This window comes from Hemitrygon akajei, chromosome 13 (genome assembly GCF_048418815.1).
Source record: "Hemitrygon akajei chromosome 13, sHemAka1.3, whole genome shotgun sequence".
Taxonomy (NCBI): Eukaryota; Metazoa; Chordata; class Chondrichthyes; order Myliobatiformes; family Dasyatidae; genus Hemitrygon; species Hemitrygon akajei.
Genome location: NC_133136.1, coordinates 47,092,433 through 47,118,687, shown reverse-complemented (window position 1 = coordinate 47,118,687; position 26,255 = coordinate 47,092,433). Strand labels below are relative to the sequence as shown.

The window sequence follows — 26,255 nt, the reverse complement described above, 5'->3', positions numbered from 1 at the left end:
TAATGGCATTGTCTGCCTACGATTTCAGCCTGAAGTACTGGCTGGGAAGCAGAAACATTGACGACCGTGGTAGGTCTCATCAGCGAGAATGACGAGTCAGCATACAGAGAGGAGGCTAAAGGACTGGTGTAGAGCCAACAACCTGTCTCTGAATAAGAACAAAACAAAAAATGAGGTTGTTGACTTCAGGAGAGTATGGAGCAACCACTCTCTGCTGAACATCGATGGTTCCTCTGTCGAGATCGTTAAGAGCACCAAATTTCTTGGTGTTCACCTGGCGGAGAATCTCACCTGGTCCCTCAACACCAGCTCCATAGCAAAGAAAGCCCTGCAGCATCTGTACTTTCTGCGAAGGCTGAGAAAAGTCCATCTCCCACTCCCCATCCTCACCACATTCTACAGAGGAGGTATTGAGAGCATCCTGAACAGCTGCATCACTGCCTGGTTCAGGAATTGCACTGTCTCAGATCGCAAGACCCTGCAGCAGATAGTGAGCTCAGCTGCAAAGATCTTTCTTTCTTTTTAGATCTTCTTATTAATTTTCAAGCTTAGGCGTAATAACAATAGCAATACAGAGAGATTGGGAATACATAGTTAATAAACAGCATATACGAGTATAAGCTGTAGACAACACAAACGTACTAAGCCTCCCAAACTCATGATGTATTTAACATGATAGAAAAAAAACATACCAAAAAAACCCCCATATTAGAAATAAAAAAAACTAAACTAAACTAAACAAAGCTGGGCTATTGTATTACAACGGATATAATCAGTAATGTCACTAACTCCACTCCTCTATCCAAATATTTAAGAGTAATAAAAAGGATTCGGAAAAGGTCGAGTTACCTCGTATGCAAATGCTGAATAAATGGTCTCCAGGTTTCTTTGAATTTAACTGAAGGGTCAAAAATGACACATGATTTTTTCTAAATTTAAACAAGATATAGTTTGGGAAAACCATTGGAACGTAATTGGAGGATTAATCTCTTTCCAGTTCAATAGAATGGATCTTCTGGCCATTGTAACAAATGCAATCATCTGACGAGCTGAAAGGGATAATTAACTACTTTCCACCATTGGTGAGCCAAAAACTGCAGTCATAGGATGAGGATGTAAATCAATACTCAAACCTGTTGAAATAACATCAAAAATATCTTTCCAATATTTATCCAAAAAAAGATCAAGACCAGAACATATGAGTCAAAGAGGCTATCTTCCGGATGACATCTATCACAGATAGGATTTATGTGGGAGTAAAAACGAGCAAGCTGGTCTTTAGAGATGTGGGCCCTATGCACCACCTTGAATTGTATCAGTGCATGTTTAGCACATATAGAGGAGGAGTTAACTAATTGAAAACATTTCTCTCATTTCTCTGTAGGTAAGGAAAATTGAAGTTCTTTTTCCCATTCATTCTTAATTTTATCTGATATACTTGGCTGTATTTTCATAATCATATCATAAATAGTTGCTATTAAACCCTTCTGATAAGGATTTAAACCTAAAATTTTTTCAGTGATATCAGTTGGGTATGAATTAGGAAAAGTCTGTAACATATTATTCAGAAAATTTCTAATTTATAACTATCTAAAAATGGGACCTAGATAAATTATATTTATTAGACAACTGTTCAATAGACATGAAACAGTTATCCAAAAATAAGTCACGAGAACAAGTTATACCCTTCATTTTCCATATCAAAAAGGCTTGGTCCATAATAGAGGGTTGAAAAAAGAAATTAGATATAATAGGGCTTGATAGAATAAACTTATTCAAGCCAAAAAATTTATGAAATTGAAACCATATTTGTGATGTATATTTAATTATTGGATTAATCATTTATTTATTCAATTTAGAAAGAACAAAGAGAAGCAAGGTCCCTAAGATAGAAACCAATGAAAACTCTTGTACAGATTTACATTCAAGGTTTACCCATTGTGGCCTTTGAGTTACATCCGAGTCCTGTGGCCAAAATATTAACTATCGAATATTAATTGCCCAGTAATAAAATCTTAAATTCGGCAATGCCAAACCATCGTCCTTTTTAGAATTCTGTAAATATTTTTTACTTAACCTAGGATTTTTATTCTGCCATATATATGAAGAAATTTTAAGAGTCAACAATATCAAAAAAGGATTTAGAAATAAAAATTGGTAGCGCTTGAAATAAGTATAAAAATTTAGGTAAAATAATCATCTTAATAGCATTGATTTGACCAATCAGTGATAAAGACAAATGGGCACGATTTAGTAAGCAATTGTTTAACCTGATCAACTAAAGGTAAAAAATTAACCTTTAATAAGTCCTTATGCTTCTTAGTAATTTTAACACCTAAATCAGTAAAATTGTCTGTGACCAATTTGAATGTTAAATGTTTATAAATTGGAACTTGCATATTTAATGGGAGTAGTTCACTCTTAATAAGATTCAGTTTGTAGCCAGAAAAGCTACTAAACTGAGCAAGCAGAGATAAAACTGCAGGAATGGATTTCTCAGGATTGGAAATATATAGTAACGAATCAACTGCATATAATGATAGCTTGTATGTCCCATTCCATGCGTAATACCAGAAATGTTGGGTGAATCATGAATTGCAATAGCTAAAGGTTCCAAAGCAATGTCGAATAATAAAGGACTAAGAATACAGCCTTGCCTAGTACCACAAAACAATTGAAAAAAGGGAGATAGCTGCGAAGATCATCGGGGTCTCTCTTCCCACTACTACAGACATTTACACTACACGCTGCACCCGCAAAGCTAACAGCATTGTGAAGGACCCCATGCACCCTTCACACAAGCTCTTCTCCCTCTTGTCATCTGGCAAAAGGTAACGAAGCATTCGGGCTCTCTCGACCAGACTATGTAACAGTTTCTTCCCCCTTCCATCAGACTCCTCAATACTCAAGAGTCTAGACTGACAGCTACATCATTTATTATTGTTATTATATTGTAATTTGTCCTCTACTGTGCCTATTGTCTTGTTTGTTAATTATTGTACTGACCTGCACTGTTTTGTGCACTTTATGTGGTCTAGTGCAGTTTTTATGTTGATTTACATAGTCTAGTGTAGCATTGTGCTGTCTCACATAGTCTAACGTAGTTTTGCGTTTCATGTAGCACCAGGGTTCTGGAGGAACATTGATTCATTTTTACTGTGTACTGTACCAGCAGCTTATTGAAATGACAATAAACTTGACTTAATGCTTTGTCCTGATGAGGGACTGGTCAGGGACGAGGAATGGGAGAATGTTCCTGCCCTGGGGGTGAAGGCCATGTGTCAGTTTGCCATCACCATGAGGGCAGGGGGAAAGGAGGGGCAGGATCAAGCGGTGGATCAACTGGGAGCTTCTGATGACGCCATCCCCCAAGTTTACCTGACTGCTCTGAAGACAAATCAGCTGCCAGAATTGAGTTCTGGGGAAAAGGCAGTTGCTCATCGAGATGATCTGGGCTTCGGTATGATTTGGTCAGCAGTCCAAAAGGGAGACATGGCTCAGGCAGAGAAGATGAAACACGTGTTGGTGCCTCCATTGCTGAAAGAATGGCCACAGTTGAGTTGTGGAACCAGATCTTATACCGGGTCATGTCAACCCCAGACTGACCTCGGCGTTGCCAGCTGGTTCTGCCGGAGAAGTATCAGAGGATTGCGTTGAAGTCACTTCATGACGATTCTGGACATTTAGGGATGGAAAAGACCTATGGATTGCTCAGAGGCTGGTTTTATTGGCCCCAGATGAAGTCGGAGGTCGAAGAATACTGCAAGTCCTGCATTTGATGCATCGGATGGAAGATGCTGCCTGCCCGGGCAGCTCCCTTGTTCTACCTTCAGAGTGCAGGGCCTCTGGACATGGATTTCCTGTCAAAATTTCCGATGCCAGCAACTCAGCGAATGTCTTAGTCATCACGGACCTCTACACCAGATATGCCAAGGACCAGAGGGTGTCGACAGTGGCCAAAGTGTTATGGGACAAGTGTTTCATTTATTATGGCCTTCCCAGGCAGATATATAGTGACCAGGGACGGGATTTCGAGAGCAGACTCAACTGTGAGTTACTGGGTATGCTTGGAGTTGAGAAGACGAGGACCATGCCCTATCATCCGCAGGGTGATCTCCAGCCCGAGAGGATTAATTGGACCCTACTAGACATGCTCAGGACCCTGAAGATCAGCAAGAAGAGCTGGTGGAGTCAACATTTTGGACATTTGGTTCATAGTTACTGCTGTACTCAAAATGATGCTACTGGGTACTCGCCATATTATCTGATGTTTGGGCACGAGGCGAAGTTTCCCATTTACCTTTGATTTAGGACTGACGAGGATGATCTACCACTGAAGACTTATCTGAAGTATATGTCTGACATGAGAAGAGAGCTGAAAAGGGCTTATGAATTAGCTGGGGTCACAGAGAGGAGGTATGATCAAAAGGTGAGATTCTCCCAACTCCTGCCAGGAGACCGGATCCTCAAAGAATCTGGGGCTACCTGGGAAACATAAGTTGGTGGACTGCTGGGCAGCTAAGCTCTACGTGGTGGAGAGACAAATGCCAAACCTACCAGTTTTCTGGGTGAAATCGAAGGATGGGAAAGGGCCTGTCAAGATTCTCCATTGGAACCACCTGCTGCCCCTGGGACAAGAGGTGCAGGTAGGCCCAGAGGACTCTGTGAAAACGTGGGGCGACTGAAGGGCCCACAGCAGGAGAGGCCAGGCTAATCCCCAGCCCTGAGAGGGATACCGATTTGGAGGATGAGGACCTAGATGAGTGGTATATGCTGCCTTTTGCTAACTCCCCATTGATTTAGGAAGAGACTTCCCGCTCTTCACCCGCTGAGTCAGGTGAAGTGGGGGGGACAGCCTGGGTTGCAGCAGGACCCTGCAAGGGATGAAGCGGGGCTTGGCCATGTGACAGAGGGGTCTAAGTTGCAGGTGGGAGTGACAGGTCGGGGGAGGCATCACCAGGTAGACCTGAAGCATTAGGTGAGGGGGTACAGAGGTCTGTGGAGAATTAGGAGACCACCGGATAGGCTGGCCTACGTGGCACCGGGGGAACAAAATGTGACCCCTACTGTTTTGGGGAGCTCTGTCACTTCCTTTTACACCTGGGTTGGACTTTGTGTTTTTCAGGAAGGGTTGGTAAATTATCTCAACATCATGAAGACATGACTAAATTTGGTGGGTTTAGAGTGTAATGTGCTGTAAGGTTTCACCGCTAAGGTAATGGTTTCTCTGTAGCAGCAATGTTTGGGTTTTGACTAGAGATAAGGGGGCCTTTGGAATGTATGCTATCCAACGAGAGGCATGTTGTTCTTTCTTGTGGGGTTGGAAGCAGGGATTTGTCAGCAAGAGATGAAGAGAGAAAATGCAAATGGAAAGAGTTGGTAGACCGATGGATGGAGTGGACTTGGAGCAAGGTTTCGATGGTCACCAACGCTCGGAGGAGGTTGATGGGGAACAAATGGACGAATTTATGAGCTCCAATGTGCAAATTAGACTGTTTCATTAAAATGGGCCCTTTTACCTTTTATTTTCTCTACTAACCCTATAGTCAGATTAAGATTTATAAAGTTCAGTTGTTTAATGGCATACGGTGATATTTTGCGGTTCGGATTTGTAACCCGGCAACACATCATGCAGCATCCACACAAAGAAGATTTCTCAGTTTAGCTGGGCCAGATGCTGTTGTACCTGAGACAAAAGAATGCTGGCCAAACCTAAGGGTTACACTTAAGTTACCTAAAGAATAAACATTATTTAAACTATCAGAATCAGATTTAATATCACTGACATATGTCGTGAAACTTGGTAACTTTATGGAAGCAGTACAATGAAATACATGATAAATAAATATAGCAAAAAAATGGTGTGTGTGTGTGTGTGTGTGTGTGTGTGTGTGTGTGTGTGTGTGTGTGTGTGTGTGTGTGTGTGTGTGTGTGTGTGTGTGTGTGTGTGTGTGTGTGTGTGTGTGTGTGTGTGTGTGTGTGTGTGTGTGTGTGTGTGTGTGTGTGTGTGTGTGTGTGTGTGTAGGCTTCTGTAAGTCCTTCCTGACAGTAGCAGTATGAAGAGGGCATGGCCTGGGTGTTGGAGGTCCTCAATAATGAACAGTGCCTTTCTGAGGTACTACTCCTTGAGGATGTTTGATACACGGGAGCTGATACCCATGATAGAGTTGGCTAATTTTACAAGTTTATTCAACTTATTTCGATCTTGTGTAGTAGCAAACCACCCCCTCCCCCCACCTCATACCAGATGGCGATATAGCCAAGCAGAATGCTCTCCATGGTACATTTATAGAAGTTTTCTTAGAGGGTCTTAGTTGAAAAACCAAATCTCCTCAAACTCTGAGTGAAATATAGCCACTGCCTTGCCTTCTTTATAGCCTCATCAATATGTTGCATCAGGTTAGATCCTCAGAGATACTGACACCCAGGAACTTGAAATTGCTCACTTTCTCCACTTCTGATCCCTCTGAGGATTGGTTTGTGTTCCTTCATCCTACCCTTTCTGAAGTTCGTAATCAGCTTGTTGGTCTTGCTGATGTTGAGTGTAAGGTTGTTGCTGTGACACCACTCAACTAACTGGTATATCTCACTCGTGTATTCCCACTTGTCACCATCTGAAATTCTGCCAAGGGTAGTTGTATCATCAGCAAATTTATAGATGCTGTTTGAGCTATACCTAGCCACAGTGTCATGGGTGTAGAGAGAGTAGTGCAGTAGACTAAGCACACATCCCTGTGAGTGCCAGGGATGCTGCCGATTGCCAGAGAGGTGGAGATGTTATTTCCAATCCTCACAGATTGTGGTCCTCCAGTTAGGAAGTCGAGGATCCAATTGCTTGGAGGTACAGACCCCAGATTCTGTAGTTTTTTCATCAGGACTGTAAGAAAGACGGTGTTCAATGCTGAGCTATAGTTAATAAACAGCATCCTGACATAACTGGTGATCCAAGGCTGCATGGAGAGCCACTGACATTGTGTCTGCTGTAGACCAATTATGGTGATAGGCAAATTGCAGTGTGTCCGGTTTCTTCCTAAGACAGCTGTTGATTCTAGCCATGACAAATCTCTCAAAGCATTTTATCACTGTCGATGTGAGTACTACTGGACATTAGTCATCGAGGCAGCTCATGCTGCTCTTCTTGGGCACTGGTAAAATTGCCTTTTTGTAGCCGGTGGGATCTTCTGACTATAGCAGTGAGAGGTCAAAAATGTCCTTGAATACTCCTGCCAGTTGGTTGGCACAGGTTTTCAGAGCCTTACCAGGTACTTCATCGGGGCCTGCAGCCTTGCAAGGGTTCACCCTCTTAAGAGACAATTTGATGTCAGCTTCCAAGACAGAGATCACAGGGTCAACGGATGCTGCAGGGAACCGCATAGCTGTGGTTTTATTCTCCCTTTCAAAGTAAGCATAGAAGGCATTGAACTTGTCTGGTAGTGAAGCATCACTTCCATTCATGATGGTAGGTTTTGCTTTGAAGGAGGTAATGGCCTGAAAATCCTATCAGAGTTGATGTGCGCCTGGTGCCGCCGCTAACCTTATTTGCGATGAATATGTTTTGACATTAATTCCCACAGTTTCAAACTTTTCTAGCATGACTCTTTTAGACAAACTTTATTTAAGAAAAAAAATTAGTAAAATATTATTCAAGTTTATTTAAATTGAAGATCCAGAAAATGGATTTTCTTTGTTCAAATATTTCAATTTATTCCTGATAGCTGCTGCACGTGGGTAGCCTACAAGCCATGGTGTAACCATTGTGTTTTCCAGTTTCAGATAAGTCAGGTTCCCTGTGATTTTCCCACTTCCATCAGTCCAGCCGAATTCACAAGTCACATCTATCATCCATCCCCCAACCTCGTTAACAAGACTCATTACTGTCATTCATCTGGTTTCACATCACCATCACCCATATACATATCCAACAGGGTTTCCTCCTATCTGAACTACCCTTCCTATTCTCTTCCCCCTCTTGTTTGATCTGCCCAACATTACTCATTTTTCTGTTTCCACCTATCACCTACCAGCCTCCGCTTCTCTACGCTACTACTTTTCCTCATCATTTTCTTCAGTCTCCTCATCACCATCTCCTCCAATACCATATTCAGATTTGCTGACGCCACCACTGTCATAGGCTGAATCAAAGGTGGTGATAAATCGGCATATAGGAGGGAGATTGAAAATCTGGCTGAGTGGTGCCACAGCAACAACCTCTCACTCAATGTCCGCAAAACCAGGGAGCTGATTATTGACTTCAGGAGAAGGAAACCAGAGGTCCTTGAGCCAGTTCTCATCAAAGGTGGAGAAGGTCAGCAACTTTAAATTCCTTGATGTTATTATTTTGGAGAACCTGTGCTGGGCCCAACACATAAGTGCAATTACGAAGAAAGCACAGCAGTACCCCTACTTCCTTAGGAGTTGCAAAGGTTCAGCATGACATCTAACACTTTGGCAGACTTCTATAGATGCGTAATGGTGAGTATATTGACAGGCTGCATCGCACCCTGGTATGGAAACACCAATGCCCTTGAATGGGAATTTCTCCAAAATGTAGTGGATACAGCCCCAGTTATCTTGGGTAAAGCCCTCCCCACCATTGAGAACATCTATGCGAAATGCTGTCTCAGGAAAGCAGCATCCATCATCAGAGATCCCCACCACCCAAGACATGTTCTCTTCTCACTGCTGCCATGAGCAAGAAGGTACAGGAGCCTCAGGACTGACAACACCAGGTTCAGGAGTAGTTATGACCCCTCAGCCATCAGGCTCTTGAGCCAAAGGGGATAACTTCACTCAATTTCACTTGCCCTATCATTGAAATGTTCCCGCAACCTATAGATTTACTTTCAAGGTCTCTTCATCTCATGTTCTTGATCTTTATTGTTTAATAATTCATTATTATTATTCCTTTCTTTTATATTTGCACATTTTGTTATATTTTGCACACTGGTTGAACACCCAAGTTGTTGTGCTTTTTGACTGATTCTTTTATGGTTATTATTCTATGGATTTATTGAGTATGTCCACAAGAAAATGAATCTCAGGGCTGTCTATGGTGACATGTCTGTACTTTGATAATAAATTTACTCAGAATTTTCATCATCTCAGTCCTCATGTTTCCACATTGAATTCAGCGATTTCAGATAAGCAGCTTTTCCAGTACTGCCAGCCGTTACAGACAGCAGATCAACAATCACTTCACTCTCTCCACAGATTCTTCATGAACTGTTGAATATCTCCAGCACTTATTTATATGTCAGATTTCTAGCAATTGTGCTGTTTTCCATTCCTCTGTCACAGCATTTTCAAAAATTTTCTTTCGTTTGTTGTCAGTCATTTTTATCTGTTTTTATTTCCTCCAGTCAGATCATTAACAATTAATAAATCTTCACACACTTACATATTGCCACATGTATCAGGTATTTTCTTCTTGGTCTTACAATGAATAAATAAATAGAGAAAAAAAACTGAGTTTCTTTAAATATACGTATGTCTATTAAATAGTTATGTCACAGATATTCTCTTTGTTCTCTCCAAAAACCCATTCCCGCATGACCCCAGCCCCTGCTGCAACTCAACATCGCATCGAAACTTTCTATTGTTCTCTAATTCTGGTGCAAAGTCATCAGCCTGAACACTTAACTCTGCCTCACACTCCGCGGGTGCAGCCTGATGTCGCGTAATCCCAGAATTTTCATTTTCTCTTGCTAATTACCTAGGCTTTGCTTTATATTAGTCAATTTATTCATAGTTGTCTTCTTTGAGATTGATCTTAGCCCATTTCCATTACCTTGATACATACCTCCTTTAGTAAATTTCTTCTGTTACTGATAAGAATGACTTCGCTCTTTTTTAAAGAATTTATGAAAGTCATGGACCACGTAATTTACAGATAAATTGTTTTCATCTTATTTTTGCTTAGTCATTGCTTTCAGTCCGAGATATCCCGCTTACACAGCACTTTACGTTAAATGGTACTCCACATGATCAATTCGGAAAGAACGTCTTTGCATTTCTCTTGATGTCCTCTTCCCTGTACTTTCTCCATCACAGCCAGATTTACATTGAATAAAAGAAGCTGGCTTATAGGTAGACTATTGTAGGTGATTTTGAAAATGTCCTCTCCTTCAACAATTTGTCTTTTCAAAGTTTGAAATCACAGGAGTATTAATGGGGGTGGGTCAGTTTAAGATCTAGTCACCCCTACAGTAATTGGCTATTTAAATAATATGATGAAACGTCATTCCTAAGCCTGCCTGCCTCGTACAGATATAACCCTGATTGGCTAGGTTTCCTGGGCCTACTCTTGTGAAAGGATAAACACCTTTAAGGCAATACATGAACTAGAGGAGCAAGAGTGCTTTAACCTAACTCCTAAACATTCCTTGGCATTCAAAGATCACTTTACAACACCACCCAGTTCCAGCTATATTACCACACTGTTATCGTATCTCTCAGGGACTGAGGATCAGACTTCCTCTTCAGAATTGAACCGCCTCAACTCACAATCTCACCTCTTTTCCCACTAATGTTCCCTGTTCAACAGCAAATACAGTCTCTTAAGGCAACTCATTAACTCCCTTCTCTCCTTGTTATCAGCACCCTTCCCTGGAACGCAACCCACCCAACTCATTATAAAGTATTAATTCCACTATTTTTTACCTCTTATTTCAAGTAAGGGGAAGTCAATGTGAGAAAGTAATACCTCAATAAGAAGCACTTGCAGTCCACGTCTGGTGTGGGCCTTGCTGAGTAATGCATCTGGTGGGAAGAGTTATGTGCTGTTGTGACTGTGATATCTGTGCTGACCAGAGTACAACTAAGCCCAAAGGTTTCTACAGAAAGGACCCAGAATAGAGCCAATCCATCAGTTCTCCTGTTGTCACATAAATAATCCAGAGCTTTAAATATAAAAAGCCATAATGTACATGATGTTCAAACAGAGTCAAATACTTTTCTCTGGACAGATAGCTGTGAAAGGGATATTTTGTTGCATATGTCACTCAACACATAACTCGAACTGCACATCCCTGGTGATGCTCAATGAAATCTAGAAGAAATTGATTTCCCTTTTACCCTGATCTTAATGCATTGGTGGAGCATTATTTAATTTCCCTTTAATGATTATCTTTAGTCCCTGGGAAAATTGTGTGCCATAAGGATGCAAAGACCGTAGTAATTCATTTTGCATAGGGTCTTTAGAAATTGTACTCAGTGGACCATGCATTGAATTCTAATAACAAGTCCAAATACTTCATGTTGGTATACTGCATTGGGCAGACCAAAAAACTGCAGAATCAGGAGGCCTCTTCAAAAGCTTGGTCAAAGAGATGGATTCTCAGGAAAACCTTTCAGCAAAGTTGTTAAGGGAACGAATGGTCTACATTCTTCTATTCCCTGGCTGTCCAGGCGTCTTTCTAAATGCCTTTTAAATGTTGCTATTGTAACTGCATCTAACACATTCACTGGCTGTGCCATTCTCTGTCAAAGAAAAAGAAACTTGCCTCATAAATCTTTTAAGATTTTCTCTAGCATCTGGAGCCTCTGAAAAGATAATCCAATTTTGTTCAAACTCTCCTTATTGTGAATACTCTCTCATCCAGGCAACATGCTGGTGAACCTCTTCTGTAACCTCTCCAAAACCATAACATTCTTCATGTAAAGTTGCAACTAGAACTCCATACAGTACTGCAAATGTCACCTAACCAAAATTTTATACAGCTGCAACATGCCATCTTTTAGACTCAATATTCCATCTATTGAAGGAAGCCCTGGATTTTTACCGCAAGATCCCTCTATATGTCAGTGTTTCTAAGAATTCTGCCTTTTTGTATAGTTTTGTCATGCATTTGATCTCCTGAAGTTCAAGTCCTTTCACTTATTCTGCTTAAACTGCCTCTACCTTTTCTCTACACAATTCCACAAATAGTTCTGTCATCTGAAAACTTACAAATACCATACCTGTATTTTCATCTAAGTCATATATGTCAAACTCAAGTCCCGTGGACCAAATCCGGCCCGCGGTGGAATTATCTTTGGCCCGCGAGATAATATCTAATTACTATTAAAGCTGGCCCCAGTAATCGAAGCGCCTATGGCATATGATATGGCTAATGCTGAGTTTATTCAGGTACCAGGTTTTCAGGGTTTTTAGTGTTTATTCGGCAGTCTTGCTTGGCAGTCTTCTTCATAAGAAATGGAATTTGTAAAGTGAAACGCTTTGTAGTTATAGCAGAGACTGAGACACATGAGAGCAGGCTGAAAAAACGGAGGCAGCGAAAGCTGCGTTCGCACGCGTCCGACTGATCCGGCCCGCATGAAGCTGCATTTTGCTCAATCCGGCCCATGACAAATGAGTTTGACACCCCTGATCTAAGTTATATCACAAGCAACAGAAATCCCAGAACCACTGGTCACAGATCTTCCAAGAGAATAATGCCCCTCCACTGCGAGCCCCTGTCTTCTATGACCAAACTAGTTATTGAATCACATCTATTGTCACCATTGGTTCAATATATTGAATCTTCTGGATTAGCCTACCATGAGGGACCTGTCAAAAGCTTTACTGAAGTTTGTATTTACAACATCCAGTGCCTTACTTCATCATCCTAGTCACCTTTTCAAAAAGTCAATCAATTTTGTAGGACATGACCTTCCCTGCACAGTTCCAGGTTGACTATGTAATAAATCTATTGAAATATGAGTCGAATCATCTCCAATAACTTCCCTACTATAGATGTAAGACTCACTGGCTTATAATTTCTTGGTTTGCCTCTATTGCCCTTTCTACACGGAGAAGCAACACCAGCTATTCCTCAGTCCTCTGGAATTCATCTGTGGCCACTGTCTAATCTCTTCTTTTGCCTCTTTCATTAAGCTGGGATAGATTCCATCAGTGGCTGGGAATTGGTCCATTTTAATGTTCTTCAAGAGATCCAACATCTCTTTCTTGATATCAACAGACCCTAGAATATCAGCATAACCCCTTCTGGTCTCATTATTTCAATAGCTAAAATGGAAATGCCATTCTTGTGGATTGGCTGCTGTATGTACCATTTACGAAATATGCTGCTATTCCCACAGCACATCTCAAGTCCACACACTTTACCACCAAGAAGGACAAGGGCAAAAAAACCATTGGAACATTACCATTTACAGCCTATTCAAGTCTCATATTATTTTGACTTAGAAATTTGTCTCTTTCATCATCACTGCATCTAAATCCTGGAGCTTCCAATCCAATGGTTCTTCACCACAATAATTGCAGAAGTTCGGATCTAATTGAGATTTATTACCACCTTCTCAAGGACAATTAGGTATGTCGATATATTTGCCCTTGCTTGCAACATAACAGTCCTGAAAATAAATTATTTTAAAAAATGAAATTCTCATGGGCGTTAGGACACACCGTGACTTAATGGGATGGAAAGGCAAGTAAAACAAAGATTACATTAATAATCAATCTAAAACAAACAAAGGGGAAGTAGAATTTATACTCCAGGCACTGCAGATAAAGAGCTAACTACAAAGTACAGAGTACAGGGATAATTTTAAGAAATGTGAATTATGCTCTTCAGGAAAATATCAAAAGGCAAGTCTTTTGTGAAAATAATACTGGATGGGACATAATAGAAAAGCTCTGTCAAGCACATGAGGGAGAATAGATTAGAGGTTTATGCTGATAGATTCAAGTGGAAGGAGACTTGGGTGAAGCATAAACACAATATGGACTGGTTGGTTTCCTTCAATCCTACTATGTAATCCAATATAATTAAATTTTGAGAGAAAAATAAGAAATATCTGGGTAACAAAAACACTAAATTTAAATTATTCCTGAAGTAAGCAATGCATTCTGAGATGTACTACTTACAGCTTTCTAACTAAGCATTACTGTTACCAATGTACTTGCAGTCCAATCATAAGTAGCCAAGGAAATTAGATCTATATTCTTTGGAATTAAAAAGAATGAGGGGTGATCTGATTGAAACATATAAGATCCAGATGGGGCATGATAGGGTTGATGTCAAGCTGTTTCCACCATTGGGAGACTCGTGAATGAGGAGACATGATTACAAATTAGAGGGTGGTCATTTAAAATGAGGCTTGCAGGAACATCTCACAGAAGATGATAAATCTCTGGAATTCTCTATCCTAGAGAATTGTAAAGCCTAGATCATTGAGCGCATTTAAGAAGGAAGTAGATCAAGTTTTGAAAGATGAATGAATTGAAACAATGTGTAATTAGCACTAAAGAGGATATGAGGTTTGGGGCAGATCACTCATAATCATAATTCATAGTGGTGCAGACTTGACCAGCTGAGTGGTCTAGTCCTGCTCCTATTTTCTTGTATTCCTGTGTATGATAGATTTGATGATAAAATGACATCATTGTTGAGGGAGAATAAAAGAGACCAGCAGACAAAAATACTTGTAAATATAGAATTAAGAAATAGAAAATTATTTAACACGAGAGCAAAAAATTGTGTCTGGACTTATATAGCAGCTATAAGGTTCAAAAATGCACAAGCAGGGAGTAAAGTCAAATCTGCCTACAAATTCAACCTCCATTGATAGTGTTGAAAGCTCTATGTTGTTGCATTTCTGCATTATACACTCCCTTTAATGCTCATTACATTGACGTCAATACACTGACCCTGGCTCTGCCTCATGGTCCTCTCCCTATTAGCCCCACTGTCATGCTGAAGTTGTGTGACCACATGGCCTTAAGCGCAGAGCTGCTGAGCTGCTGTGACCTTTCGGTGAGGTTCAGCAGGTAGCAAGCGACAGCCTGGATTCACGCAGCAGAAATAAAGGCCACGTCTACCTTGTGCTGACCTTCTAACTGACTGTGCCGTTCCAGGTCTTTTCACTGGTTCTATATGTCTCTGGTCATCAGGGATATTGAAAAATAACTTTTAAATGATACACTTACATAAAAGCACATAAAACCTCTGCAAATTAATTGAAAAACATAAACAAGAAGTGAAATTAAGGAAAGCTGAATTCAGCCCATAAAACCATATGACTTCGGAGAACTGGAGAAATCTGGTGCACTGAGACTGTCCACCATTCAATCATGGCTGACTTATTTGCACCTTCTCTGTAACCTTTGACCTCTTACCTTGAACGTTGGTGATAGTCAATTTGATGAGGCTGCATTATTGTACCATCTACGACTTTGGTAAAGCCGAAGGTTCTGATACGAGGCAAATCCATTCTCTCAGTTAGGAACATCCATAGACCAAATGATGAGTGCCAGAGACCAACAGTGTTATCTAACCTCCAGTAAGCTCCTGAATTCTGTGCTGCAGACTTTTCTGTGGATATTATTAACAGGATGTCAGCATGTTTCAGACCAATGGAATGAATTGCATTAGAGCAGAGAGGTCACTGAAGCAAATACACAGGATTTCTACTGCTAACATTCAGATTGGATTAGTAGAGAAATAGATTTGACTTTGATGCAGACTGGATTAAGAAGACTAGCTCATGGCATAAATCTTGTGAGGACCTTAAGGACTCTCGTCACACAAAAAGATGAACAGAAGGATTTCAGTAGGATGGTCAGAGAAAAGGTGAAATTATTTTCACTTAGTGGATCATGAGTCTTGGGAATTCTGCTTTCAGAGGACAATGGAAGTATTAAGCTCTGGCTATGTTGTTTCTTGGAGAGCAGGAACTTTGTTAAAAATGTGGGCTATGAACTTTAATTTAACCAAAGAAAAAGAAATTGCTGGAGACGCTTAGAACTTTAGTACAAGAGTGTTCATTAGTGTTTATCAAAAATCAAGCTTACAAAAATTAGCAGAAATAATGAAAAAATGCCAATATTTACAAAGGGTTTTCTACAAGAAACACAGTAATAGCTCTGTACTTTTCTTGCCCAGTGTGAACTCCTGGTAGCCCCTATTTCTCTCCGTCACTGCGGGTGATGAGATCCTTTTATAGGCACTAGCGCAAATTGTCTTTAGTTACCATCAAAGTTAACTTTGCACATGATTTAGAATATGATGCCCCCCACAACATAATTACAATCGCATGTCTACATTAAATATAGTATACAAAACAATATATACACACTTACATATCCCCATTACTAAAGAAATGGAATATTGTGCCATATACAGTGGGAGAGGTACCACAGAGCATCCCGAGTGCATTAGCTCAGTTTAAGACCCAGCAAATGTCACGGAATTGCATGAAACAGCAAAATGCTCAGCACAATTGTTTAACTTACAGTTAAGTACAAATAAAGAATGAAATTAAAATCAACTTTGGTGTTTGACTGAATGTAAGTAGCAATGTAGAGTGAAAACAGTAGGTTAATTATGAATACACCAGGGAAGACATTGAAATGCACCCACTCCCCGCAATATTGTGTGTGTGTGAGAGAGAGAGAGAGAGAACGCATGTGAATAAAGAGTGCTTTTACTGAGTGCTCTCTGTCACATTACCACCTTCCTCTCATGTGGTGATCGTGTTCGACAGCCAAGACATAATAACAGTCTGTAATGACATTTCTGCTATTTTGATGGACATTGTATTTGAAGGCTGGAGCTCCTGGTATCACTGTGTCACTTTGGCATTATAGTCCTTCATTGTCTGAATGTATGTCAGCGTCGGCGGTTGGTATAAAGGTTAAAACTCCCTGCCAATGAGGTATTATGGGAGGCTGTCAAAAGCCCATTTAGTGTCCAGACACTCCCTTTCAATAGTGGAATACCAGATTTCCCTTGGGAGGAGTGTTTAGCTCAGGTAAAGGACAGGGCCTCCACGTTCTCCTTGGGCCAGCACTGCTTCAGTATCTACTCCTGAGCATCCACCCAGACAAGGAACCATTTGTCAAAGTCTGGCTTGGAAGGACAGATGAAGAACATATGTGGGCTTTCAGGGCTTGAAAAATCCTGTCACATTCACTTCTCCATGTCACTGGGTTGCTTACAAGCTTCCCAGTAAGATTTGTCAGAGGTATGGCCAGAGTGGCGAATTGGGGAATGAGCCTGTGACACCAACCTACCAGACCCAGGAAGCACTTCACTTCCTTCTTGCTTTGAGGTCGAGGACTGTTGAGGATCACTTCCACTTTGTCCAGCTATGCTCAAACCTCTCCACGTCCATGTAGCCAAGATATTTGGTTTCCCTTTTTTGCCTACTCATAGTTTTGTAGATTGAGGATGGGACCGGCAGGATGAAAATTCCCCAGGACCTGCACATGTGGTCCAGGTGTTCTCACCATATCTGGCTGTAGATGACCATGTCGTCTAGGTAGGCCGCACTGCAGTCCTCACAGCCTTGGGGGACCCAGTCCACCGGCCGCTGGAAGGTTGTTGGTGAACTATGAAGGTGAAAGGGCATCGCAGACTCAGGGATGTGCAGAAGGCACTGAGGGTTTTGAATGGCTATCTAGGGGAACCAGCCAGTAGCCTTGCAAAGGTCCAGTGTAGTAATGTACTTTGCCCATCCAATCCTTTCAAGTAGATCATCAACATAGGGTTTAGGATTAGCATCAAAAAATAAACGGAATTCCACTTCTGGAAATCAAACTATACCCTCAGGGTACTATCCTTCTTGTGGACGATAATGATAGGACTGTTCCACTCACTACGGGAAGGTTCGATGACTTCCTGCTGCAGCCTGCTCCAAATCTCATCCTTCAGGGCTCCCGCAAAGTCACTCTGGCACTCTCTAGCGGTGTTGGCGTAGTGAGCCCTGGTCAGGTCTGATCCTGATGGAATGCTTTGTTAGCCTTGGTCTCTGCTGGAAGAGCTGTGGAAAGTCAGCAAACACCACCTTCTGCTCCACTGGAAATGGGAGAGGTCAACCTTCCCAGGCCCTTCTACAACCCCTTCCAAGTCATCGTCTTCGCGATCTTGCAGACCAGATGTGCTGTTGGCAGAAATCCTTCTTTCTTTCCAGGCCACTTGGAAGAGGCATCTTGGAACCCTTCCACAGTAGAGCAGAAGGATTGAAGAGCTGGTCAAACGGGGAGATACAAAACATAGGCTGGGTGATAGTCTCAACAGATATCCACAGGCTTTGGAATTCCTTTCTAAAAGCATCATCTCTCTTCTACTGGGCAGACAAAGAGTCTCTAAACAGATTTTCCAGGGAGGGTTTAGAGATGGTGCCACTTGAAGGCCATTTTGCTGCTGCCCTGAGTTTGGCCCTGGGGCTGAAGTTCTTCCTCCTTTGTTTCCGGGCATCTGCTTCACTTTTAGCCTGGGAGGTTTCCTGACTTGGGATTTCAATCCCACTCTTCCTCACATTGAATGCACCCCTTTGCAATTGGCCATCTCACTGCTGCCACCAGATGTTAAAAAGGTGGGTTATGACCTTTAATTTTACCAAAAAAATTGGCTGCAGTTACTTAGCTCTTTCGTACTAGGGTGTTTAATAGATGCGTCAGAAATCAAACTTACAAAAATTTGTGAAAATAGTGAAAAAATGGCAATATTTACAAAATGGTAAATATTCTTGCAGGTAGTTTTGCTAGACAGGCTCCAGTGAATTTAAACTAGATACAAGGGGGGAGGGGAACCAGACTGTAGGAACAGATGTATGGGAAAAGGAAGTAAAAGAAGATAGTAAAGTTGTTTGCACCGTTAGTAATAAACAGAGAGTAAGAGGTGGAAAATTTCTTAAATGCCTTTATTTTAATGCTAGGAACGTTGTAAGAAAGGTAGATGAGCTTAGAGCAAGGATTGATAACTGGGAATATGATATTGTAGCTATTAGTGAAACATGGTTGCAGGAGGGGTGTGATTGGCAACTAAATATTCCTGGATTTCATTGCTTCAGGTGTGATAGAATCGGAGGGACAGGAGGGGGAGGTGTTACATTGCTTGTCAGAAGAAATATTGCAGTGGTGCTCTGGCAGGATAGATTAGAGGTCTCATCTAGGGAGACTATTTGGGTGGAACTGAGGAAAGAGAAAGGTTTAGTAACAGTTATAGGGGTGTATTATAGACCACCTAATGGGGAGCGAGAATTGGAGGAGCAAATTTGTAAGGAGATAGCAGATATTTGTAGTAAGCACGGGATTGTGATAATAGGAGATTATAATTTTCCACACATCGACTGGGAAGATGATACTGTAAAAGGGCTGGATGATTTGGAGTTTGTAAAATGCATGCAGGATAGTTTTTTGCAGCAATACATAGAGGTACCGACTAGTGAAGGGGCAGTGTTGGATCTTCTGTTAGGGAATGAAATAGGTCAGGTGACGGAAGTATGTGTTGGGGAGCACTTCGGGTCCAGTGATCACAATGCCATTAGTTTCAATATAATTATGGAGAAGGATAGGACTGGACCCAGGGTTCAGATTTTTGATTGGAGTAAGGTTAACTTTGAGGAGATGCAAAAGGATTTAGAAGGAGTGGATTGGGACAATTTGTTTTATGGGAAGGATTTAATAGAGAAATGGAGGTCACTTAAAGGTGAAATTTTGAGGGTTCAGAATCTTTATTTAAACCCATTGTTTAAAAAGGGTTCTAAGAGTAAACCTAGTTTTTGTAGGCCTGTAAGTTTAACGTCAGTGATGGGTAAATTAATGGAAAGTATCCTTAGAGATGGTATATATAATTACCTGGATAGACAGAGTCTGATTAGGAACAGTCAGCATGGATTTGTGCATGAAAGGTCATGTTTGACAAATCTTATTGAATTTTTTGAAGAGATTACGAGGGAAGTTGACGAGGGTAAAGCAGTGGATGTTGTCTATATGGACTTCAGTAAGGCCTTTGACAAGGTTCCACACAGAAGGTTAGTTAGGAAGGTTCAATCGTTAGGTATTAATATTGAAGTAGTAAAATGAATTCAACAGTGGCTGGACGGGAGATGCCAGAGAGTAGTGGTGGATAACTGTTTGTGAGGTTGGAGGCCGGTGACTAGTGGTGTGCCTCAGGGATCTGTACTGGGTCCAATGTTGTTTGTTATATACATTAATGATCTGGATGATGGGGTGGTAAATTGGATTAGTAAGTATGCAGATGATACTAAGGTAGGTGGTGTTGTGGATAATGAAGTAGGTTTTCAAAGTTTGCAGAGATTTAGGCCAGTTAGAAGAGTGGGCTGAGCGATGACAGATGGAGTTTAATGCTGATAAGTGTGAGGTGCTACATTTTGGTAGGACTAATCAAAATAGGACATACATGGTAAATGGTAGGGCATTGAAGAATGCAGTAGAACAGAGTGATCTAGGAATAATGATGCATAGTTCCCTGATGGTAGAATCTCATGTGGATAGGGTGGTGATGAAAGCGTTTGGTATGCTGGCCTTTATAAATCAGAGCATTGAGTATAAGAGTTGGGATGTAATGTTAAAATTGTACAAGGCATTGGTAAGGCCAAATTTGGAGTATTGTGTACAGTTTTGGTCACCAAATTATAGGAAGAATGTCAACAAAATAGAGAGAGTACAAAGAAGATTTACTAGAATGTTACCTGAGTTTCAGCACCTAAGTTAGAGAGAAAGGTTGGAAAAGTTAGGTCTTTTTCTTTGGAGCGTAGAAGGTTGAGGAGGGACTTGATAGAGGTATTTAAAATTATGAGGGGGATAGATAGAATTGACGTGGATAGGGTTTTTCCATTGAAAGTAGGGGAGATTCAAACAAGAGGACATGAGTTGAGAGTTAGGGGGCAAAAGTTTAGGGGTAACATGAGGGGAAACTTCTTTCCTCAGAGAGTGGTAGCTGTGTGGAATGAACTTCCAGTACAGGTGGTAGAAGCAGGTTCGATATCGTCATTTAAAGTAAAATTGGATAGGTATATGGACAGGAAAGGAATGGAGGGTTATGGGCTGAGTGCGGGTCGGTGGGACTAGGTGAGAGTAAGCGTTGGGCACGGACTATAAGGGCCAAGTTGGCCTGTTACTGTGCTGTAATTGTTATATGGATATATATGGTATCTACAGGAAACACTTACTATAGCACTGTACTTATTCTTGTCCAGTGAGAACTCCTCGCAGCCCCTATCTCTCCTTCATACTGAGATGATTCTATAGGCATTAGGTCATACCATTTTTAATTACCAACAAAGTTAACAAGACTTCACATGAAATAGAATATGGTGCACCCACAATATAGTTATAATCCTATAACAAAATAAAAAGAAGTATCTACATTAAATACAGTATACAAACAACATATGTGCATTTACAGATCCCCATCACTAAAGAAACGGAATATTCCACCATGTATGGCAAGAAAGGCACCTTAAAGCCAACCTGAGCACATTAGCTCAGTCTAGGACCCAGCAATAGCTACAGAACTGCCAGGATTCAATAGCATGAAAGAGCAGAGCGCTCAGGGACAAATAAAGAATGAAATTAAACTAAACTTTGGTGTCTGACTCTGAATGTATGTAGCAATGCGGGGGTGGGGGAGCAGGGTGAGAACAGTGGCTTAATTATGAGAATATATCGGGGAAGACATTGAAGTTTGTCCACTCACCACAATGACAGCAGAATGACGGGGCAATGTTTTTGTGTATGTGAGTAAAGAGTGCTCTCCATCATAATCTGGAGTGTAATACCCCGGAATCCTATTGGTAGACTAGGTTTTCAGGAAAGGAGCAATTCTCTTCCCTTTTGAATCCTTTGGCCAGTCTACCCTCCTATGGGGTCCTTTCTTGTTCTTGGTCATGTAGAGGGACCAAACATGAACCTATCACAGCACTGATATTAAATCAAGGTTATCACATATCCTTTAACTAGTTCTGAAACTAGTTGCTGCTATACCACCGTGCCCATGCAACCAAAATCCCTTGTGCCTGACTCCTCAAGGCAGGTACAATGATTCATTTAATGTGAGTATATTGCCTGAACATTGGCAGGGAGATGTCAGCAACCTCTAACATTTAGCAACAACAGCAATCTTTATGAACAGTTCAGAAGTTACAGACAGTTGTTACTTGTTCCCAACTCTACTCCAACATTGGGTTCCTCATAGCATCTATCAATGGAACAGGAGCTGTAATAATTCATAAACACGTACAATGGGGAATCTACACGAACAACTTACACCAGGTCCAAGAGCTTACCATTCATTTCAACCATGAGTTTAATATAAATCTGAATGTTTTAATAGTCTCAACTGTTTTAATAGCTTAGTTTTATCCTTTTAATAAATGTTTCTGAAGATCTGAAAAAGTAGTGGCTTCTTTTCAGCTTCCTGCAGGCATGAATTGCTCTGCCCCCAGCAATATTGGGGAAGACAGTGTCAATGTCTTCGAAACAGAATCAAGTTTGCTTCAAGCAGCTTCAGCTTGAGAACTGCATGAAATGAATGTGAATTCCATCACACGGGTAGCTCGGGATCCATTGCAAATTCAGGGCCTGTGAATAGTTCCTGACCTTTCCTTTGGGAGAAATACATGATAGAATTTCACGAGGAGGGTGGGAAAGGAGCACTGCATGGTCATTTGCAGCCGGGACAGGCAAGTGTCAGTAAGATTTTAGGAAGCCATGCAAGGATACTGTTTTCACTTGGTCTGTGTGATGTTTGACCCAATATGGAGGTTTAAAATACAAGCTCTAAATGGAATGTCTAACCCATTCTATTTTCACCTTCTGTTGTTGTAAATTGTAATTTCTGACAGTTTAATATTTGAAATGCATAGAATATTGATCAACAACTGAAAGAGAAAAATTGATTGACATCTGGTTTAATAACCCCATTAGAACTTGGTATCCATTGAGTATTTAAGCCTGAATCAATATCAATAAAAAGATTAAATGGACATTATCACTTTGCTACGTGTGGAACTTTCTGTTGGTAAATTGCCATTGCCTGCTGTGTTTTCAAGATTATAACAGTGATTAGAGTTTAAAAATAGATTTTATTGGCTGTAAAGTTTATTGGGATGCAAAATAAAAATATTTCTCATTCATTTGTGTTTAATGATATAAAATCAATCATAGACATTTTTTAAGAAATGTTCATCAAATCTGCTTTGGTTTAATATAAACGCAAAATACAGTGGATGTCAGTAAAGTAAAAACAGTGGAAATATTTAGCCTCTGGGGAACAAGACAGAAGATTTGGAGTGATGACCTTTTATCAAAATTGTTTAACAGTTTCTCTCTTTTCAGCTGCTATCTGACATGCTGTGTATCTCCCACAACTTTGGTATTTCATTTAGTTAATTAATTTGTGATATTCTAACGGTACTTAGAACTATCAAATGAATAACTGTTTACATCCTTACATTAATCTCTTTCTTTGTTTAAACAGGAAATATATTTGTTGTCAGCCTGGCCATTGCAGATCTTGTAGTGGCAATTTATCCATATCCCATGGTCTTGACATCAATATTTCATAACGGCTGGAACCTGGGCTATCTGCATTGCCAAATCAGTGGTTTCCTGATGGGTTTAAGTGTGATTGGATCAATTTTTAACATCACTGGCATTGCCATCAATCGATATTGCTACATTTGTCACAGCCTGAAGTACGACAAGCTCTACAGTGATAAGAATTCTTTGTGCTTTGTAATCCTCATCTGGGCCCTGACATTTATAGCTATCGTCCCAAATCTGTTTGTGGAATCTTTACAATATGACCCGAGAGTCTACTCTTGCACTTTTGTGCAATCTGTGAGCTCTGCCTATACTGTGTCAGTGGTGTTCTTTCACTTCATTCTTCCCATCTCTATTGTCACCTTTTGCTACCTGAGAATATGGGTCCTCGTCATCCAGGTTAGAAGACGAGTGAAGCCGGACATGAGACCAAAACTGAAGCCTCATGATTTGCGAAATTTTGTGACAATGTTTGTGGTTTTTGTGCTCTTTGCTGTCTGTTGGGCACCGCTTAATATTATTGGTCTTGCAGTTGCCGTGAATCCAGATACAATTGCCCCAAGAATTCCGGAATGGCTATTTGTTGCCAGTTATTTCATGGCATATTTCAACAGCTGCCTTAACGCGATTATCTATGGACTTTTGAATCAGAATTTCAGGAGAGAGTACAAGAGGATTATTATCTCAGTGTGCACAGCACGGATTTTCTTCCTTGAGAGTTCCAATGATGCTCCTGACAGAATTAAAAGTAAACCTTCTCCTTTAATGACAAACAATAATCAAGTGAAAGTAGATTCTGTCTGAATGGTTTTCGCATTCACTCTATGTGCCAGTCAAAGAAGCTACAGAGAAAAGCACATTATGTAGAATCGATGGAACATATAAAATGTATATTCAAAGTTGCTAAACATAGGATTGCGTTTATCAAGCATGTTAAAGTATGAAGAAAACAATTCATTTATACACAGAACTAATATTCAAGAGAAAGTCTTCATTTGATTATAGTCCTATTCCTACAGAAATACTGTATATAAGGAGAAAGATTATTTTTAATAACTAACAAATCCTTAAAAAGGCATAGCCTGCATGTAATGGACCTTGAAATATGACATTTGACAATTTACTAATTTTAAAAATGAAAATGAGGTAATATTTTACTGGCAAAATATACAGTATCCTTAAAGAAACTTGAAAAGGTAAATTGCTTAGCCCCGGCACATAGGGTGGACTATACATTATCTTAGATAGGGTGCATGCTCTCCTTATATACAAATACAAAATTATTTTTCTAACAGTGCTTTCACGGTGCTTGGTATGACAGCTTTCGTTTCAATGTAAAGATATGTGAAGTCCTACAACTTGCATAATGCTATTGATTTTGAAAATCAAGAGTCTATGAATGTGAATGTTTACAGATCAACTTATCCCATGTGTAACAATTGAGCTAAAGCATTTAATTCAGAAGTTAATTATATGGATAATTGAATGATTGGCAGAATTTGTGTCTATGTTGTGCAAGATTAGAACTTTGCTTTTTATGTGTGAATCATCCTGAATATATCACTTTGCTTAATGATATTTTACCAGTACTTATGGTAATTATGTCAAATGATTTTCAACTAATTTGCTTGTCAAACTTGTCAAACCACAAACATTGTCACAAAGAGATTAACTGTTCTTTATTTAATTAGAAACGTGCAGGATAAAAAATCAGCAGCGTTCTCTTTGAAGTTTATCACATTGTAAGGTAGCTGCCCTCTCCCATATTGAAGAATTGCTGCATCAGCAGGTGTGAATTATAACCACGACCTCGAAGGTGGATCTGAGGCTTCTCTGTCAGATAAATAACTACTATAGCTCTAAAGAGTAAGTTAAAATTCTGAGGTTTCCTCAGAAACATGCATCCATAGATCTTCAACTCCAATAAGAACCGAAAGTCTAGCAATGTAAAGTGATTCACTTCATGTCAGATTGGAAGCTCATTAGCACAGGCAGGAGCTTTTCCTCGATGAGAGCTCTGGTTTTGTTTCCTAAGCAGTTAATTCTACAGTGGTTTGGCAGTACCTCTAAACATGCCTCTGAAGTATTTCATGATAGCCAAACTCACAACTAAGGAGTAGAATAAAGATAAAAACTGATTCTACGCAAGTGCTCCAAAGTCACCCAGTAAGACACAGATCTGCACTGGGCCAGAACAATTTTTTCTTCCATTTATGAATCTAAAAAGTGATTTAGTCACGCTTAGAGTCCAATGCTTTAAAATCAGCATCGTGTATCCACAGGACAAATTACGGGGCATTTGTCATGTCTTACTTTTACAAACCAATGTCATTTATTTAGAATTATCAATAGAAATAACGCTGTTACAGAAAACGTAAAATTACACTATAATAAGATCATATAAAGCTGAATATACTATGTGCAACAGGCAGCATCTGCGGAAAGAAAAACAGAGTTCAGCGGTTTGAATTGATTCAGGATGATTTGTTGTGATCAAAGCATTTTGACCAGAAATATTACATACAGTTGCTACCAAAACACCTCAGCATGACCAGAATTTCTTTTTTGATTTTTTTTCAGAATTCCAGCATCCCCAGTGATTTATTTGCATTTGAAATAATATTACACAAATGGTTTTCATATTTTAAAGTTACTCACTGAACTTGGATAATATTAAATGCAGTACACATTGCCTTAATTATGCATATCACACTAACATTTTTGTTCAAGTCGTTATCATCAAATGGCATCATAAAACCCACTAGAGATAAGTAGCATTGTCTAATTTTCTTCTCAGGTGAAACAACTTTGTTTCCCTCATTGGGGGACAGATAGTCTTGTGTGCATTGTTTTCAACCAGGCGCATTGTGACTAAAATTGTAGTTGTTTTCATTGGTATCTTGTATACCCATGATACTCATTATTTACTTTACACTGAGTAAACGAATATCCAATTACACAT

At 40.2% G+C, this 26,255-nt stretch overlaps 1 protein-coding gene across 1 annotated transcript in view; it reads left to right on the top strand.

The window, feature by feature from the left end:
• Positions 1 to 24,097, top strand: part of mtnr1ab (melatonin receptor 1A b) — a 75,851-nt gene extending 51,754 nt beyond the window's left edge. Inside the window, exon 2 of the mRNA XM_073063950.1 lies at positions 23,229 to 24,097. Within this exon, the coding sequence (XP_072920051.1) occupies positions 23,229 to 24,097 (869 nt within the window). The remainder of the gene's footprint in view (positions 1 to 23,228) is intronic.
• Positions 24,098 to 26,255: the final 2,158 nt, after the last annotated feature.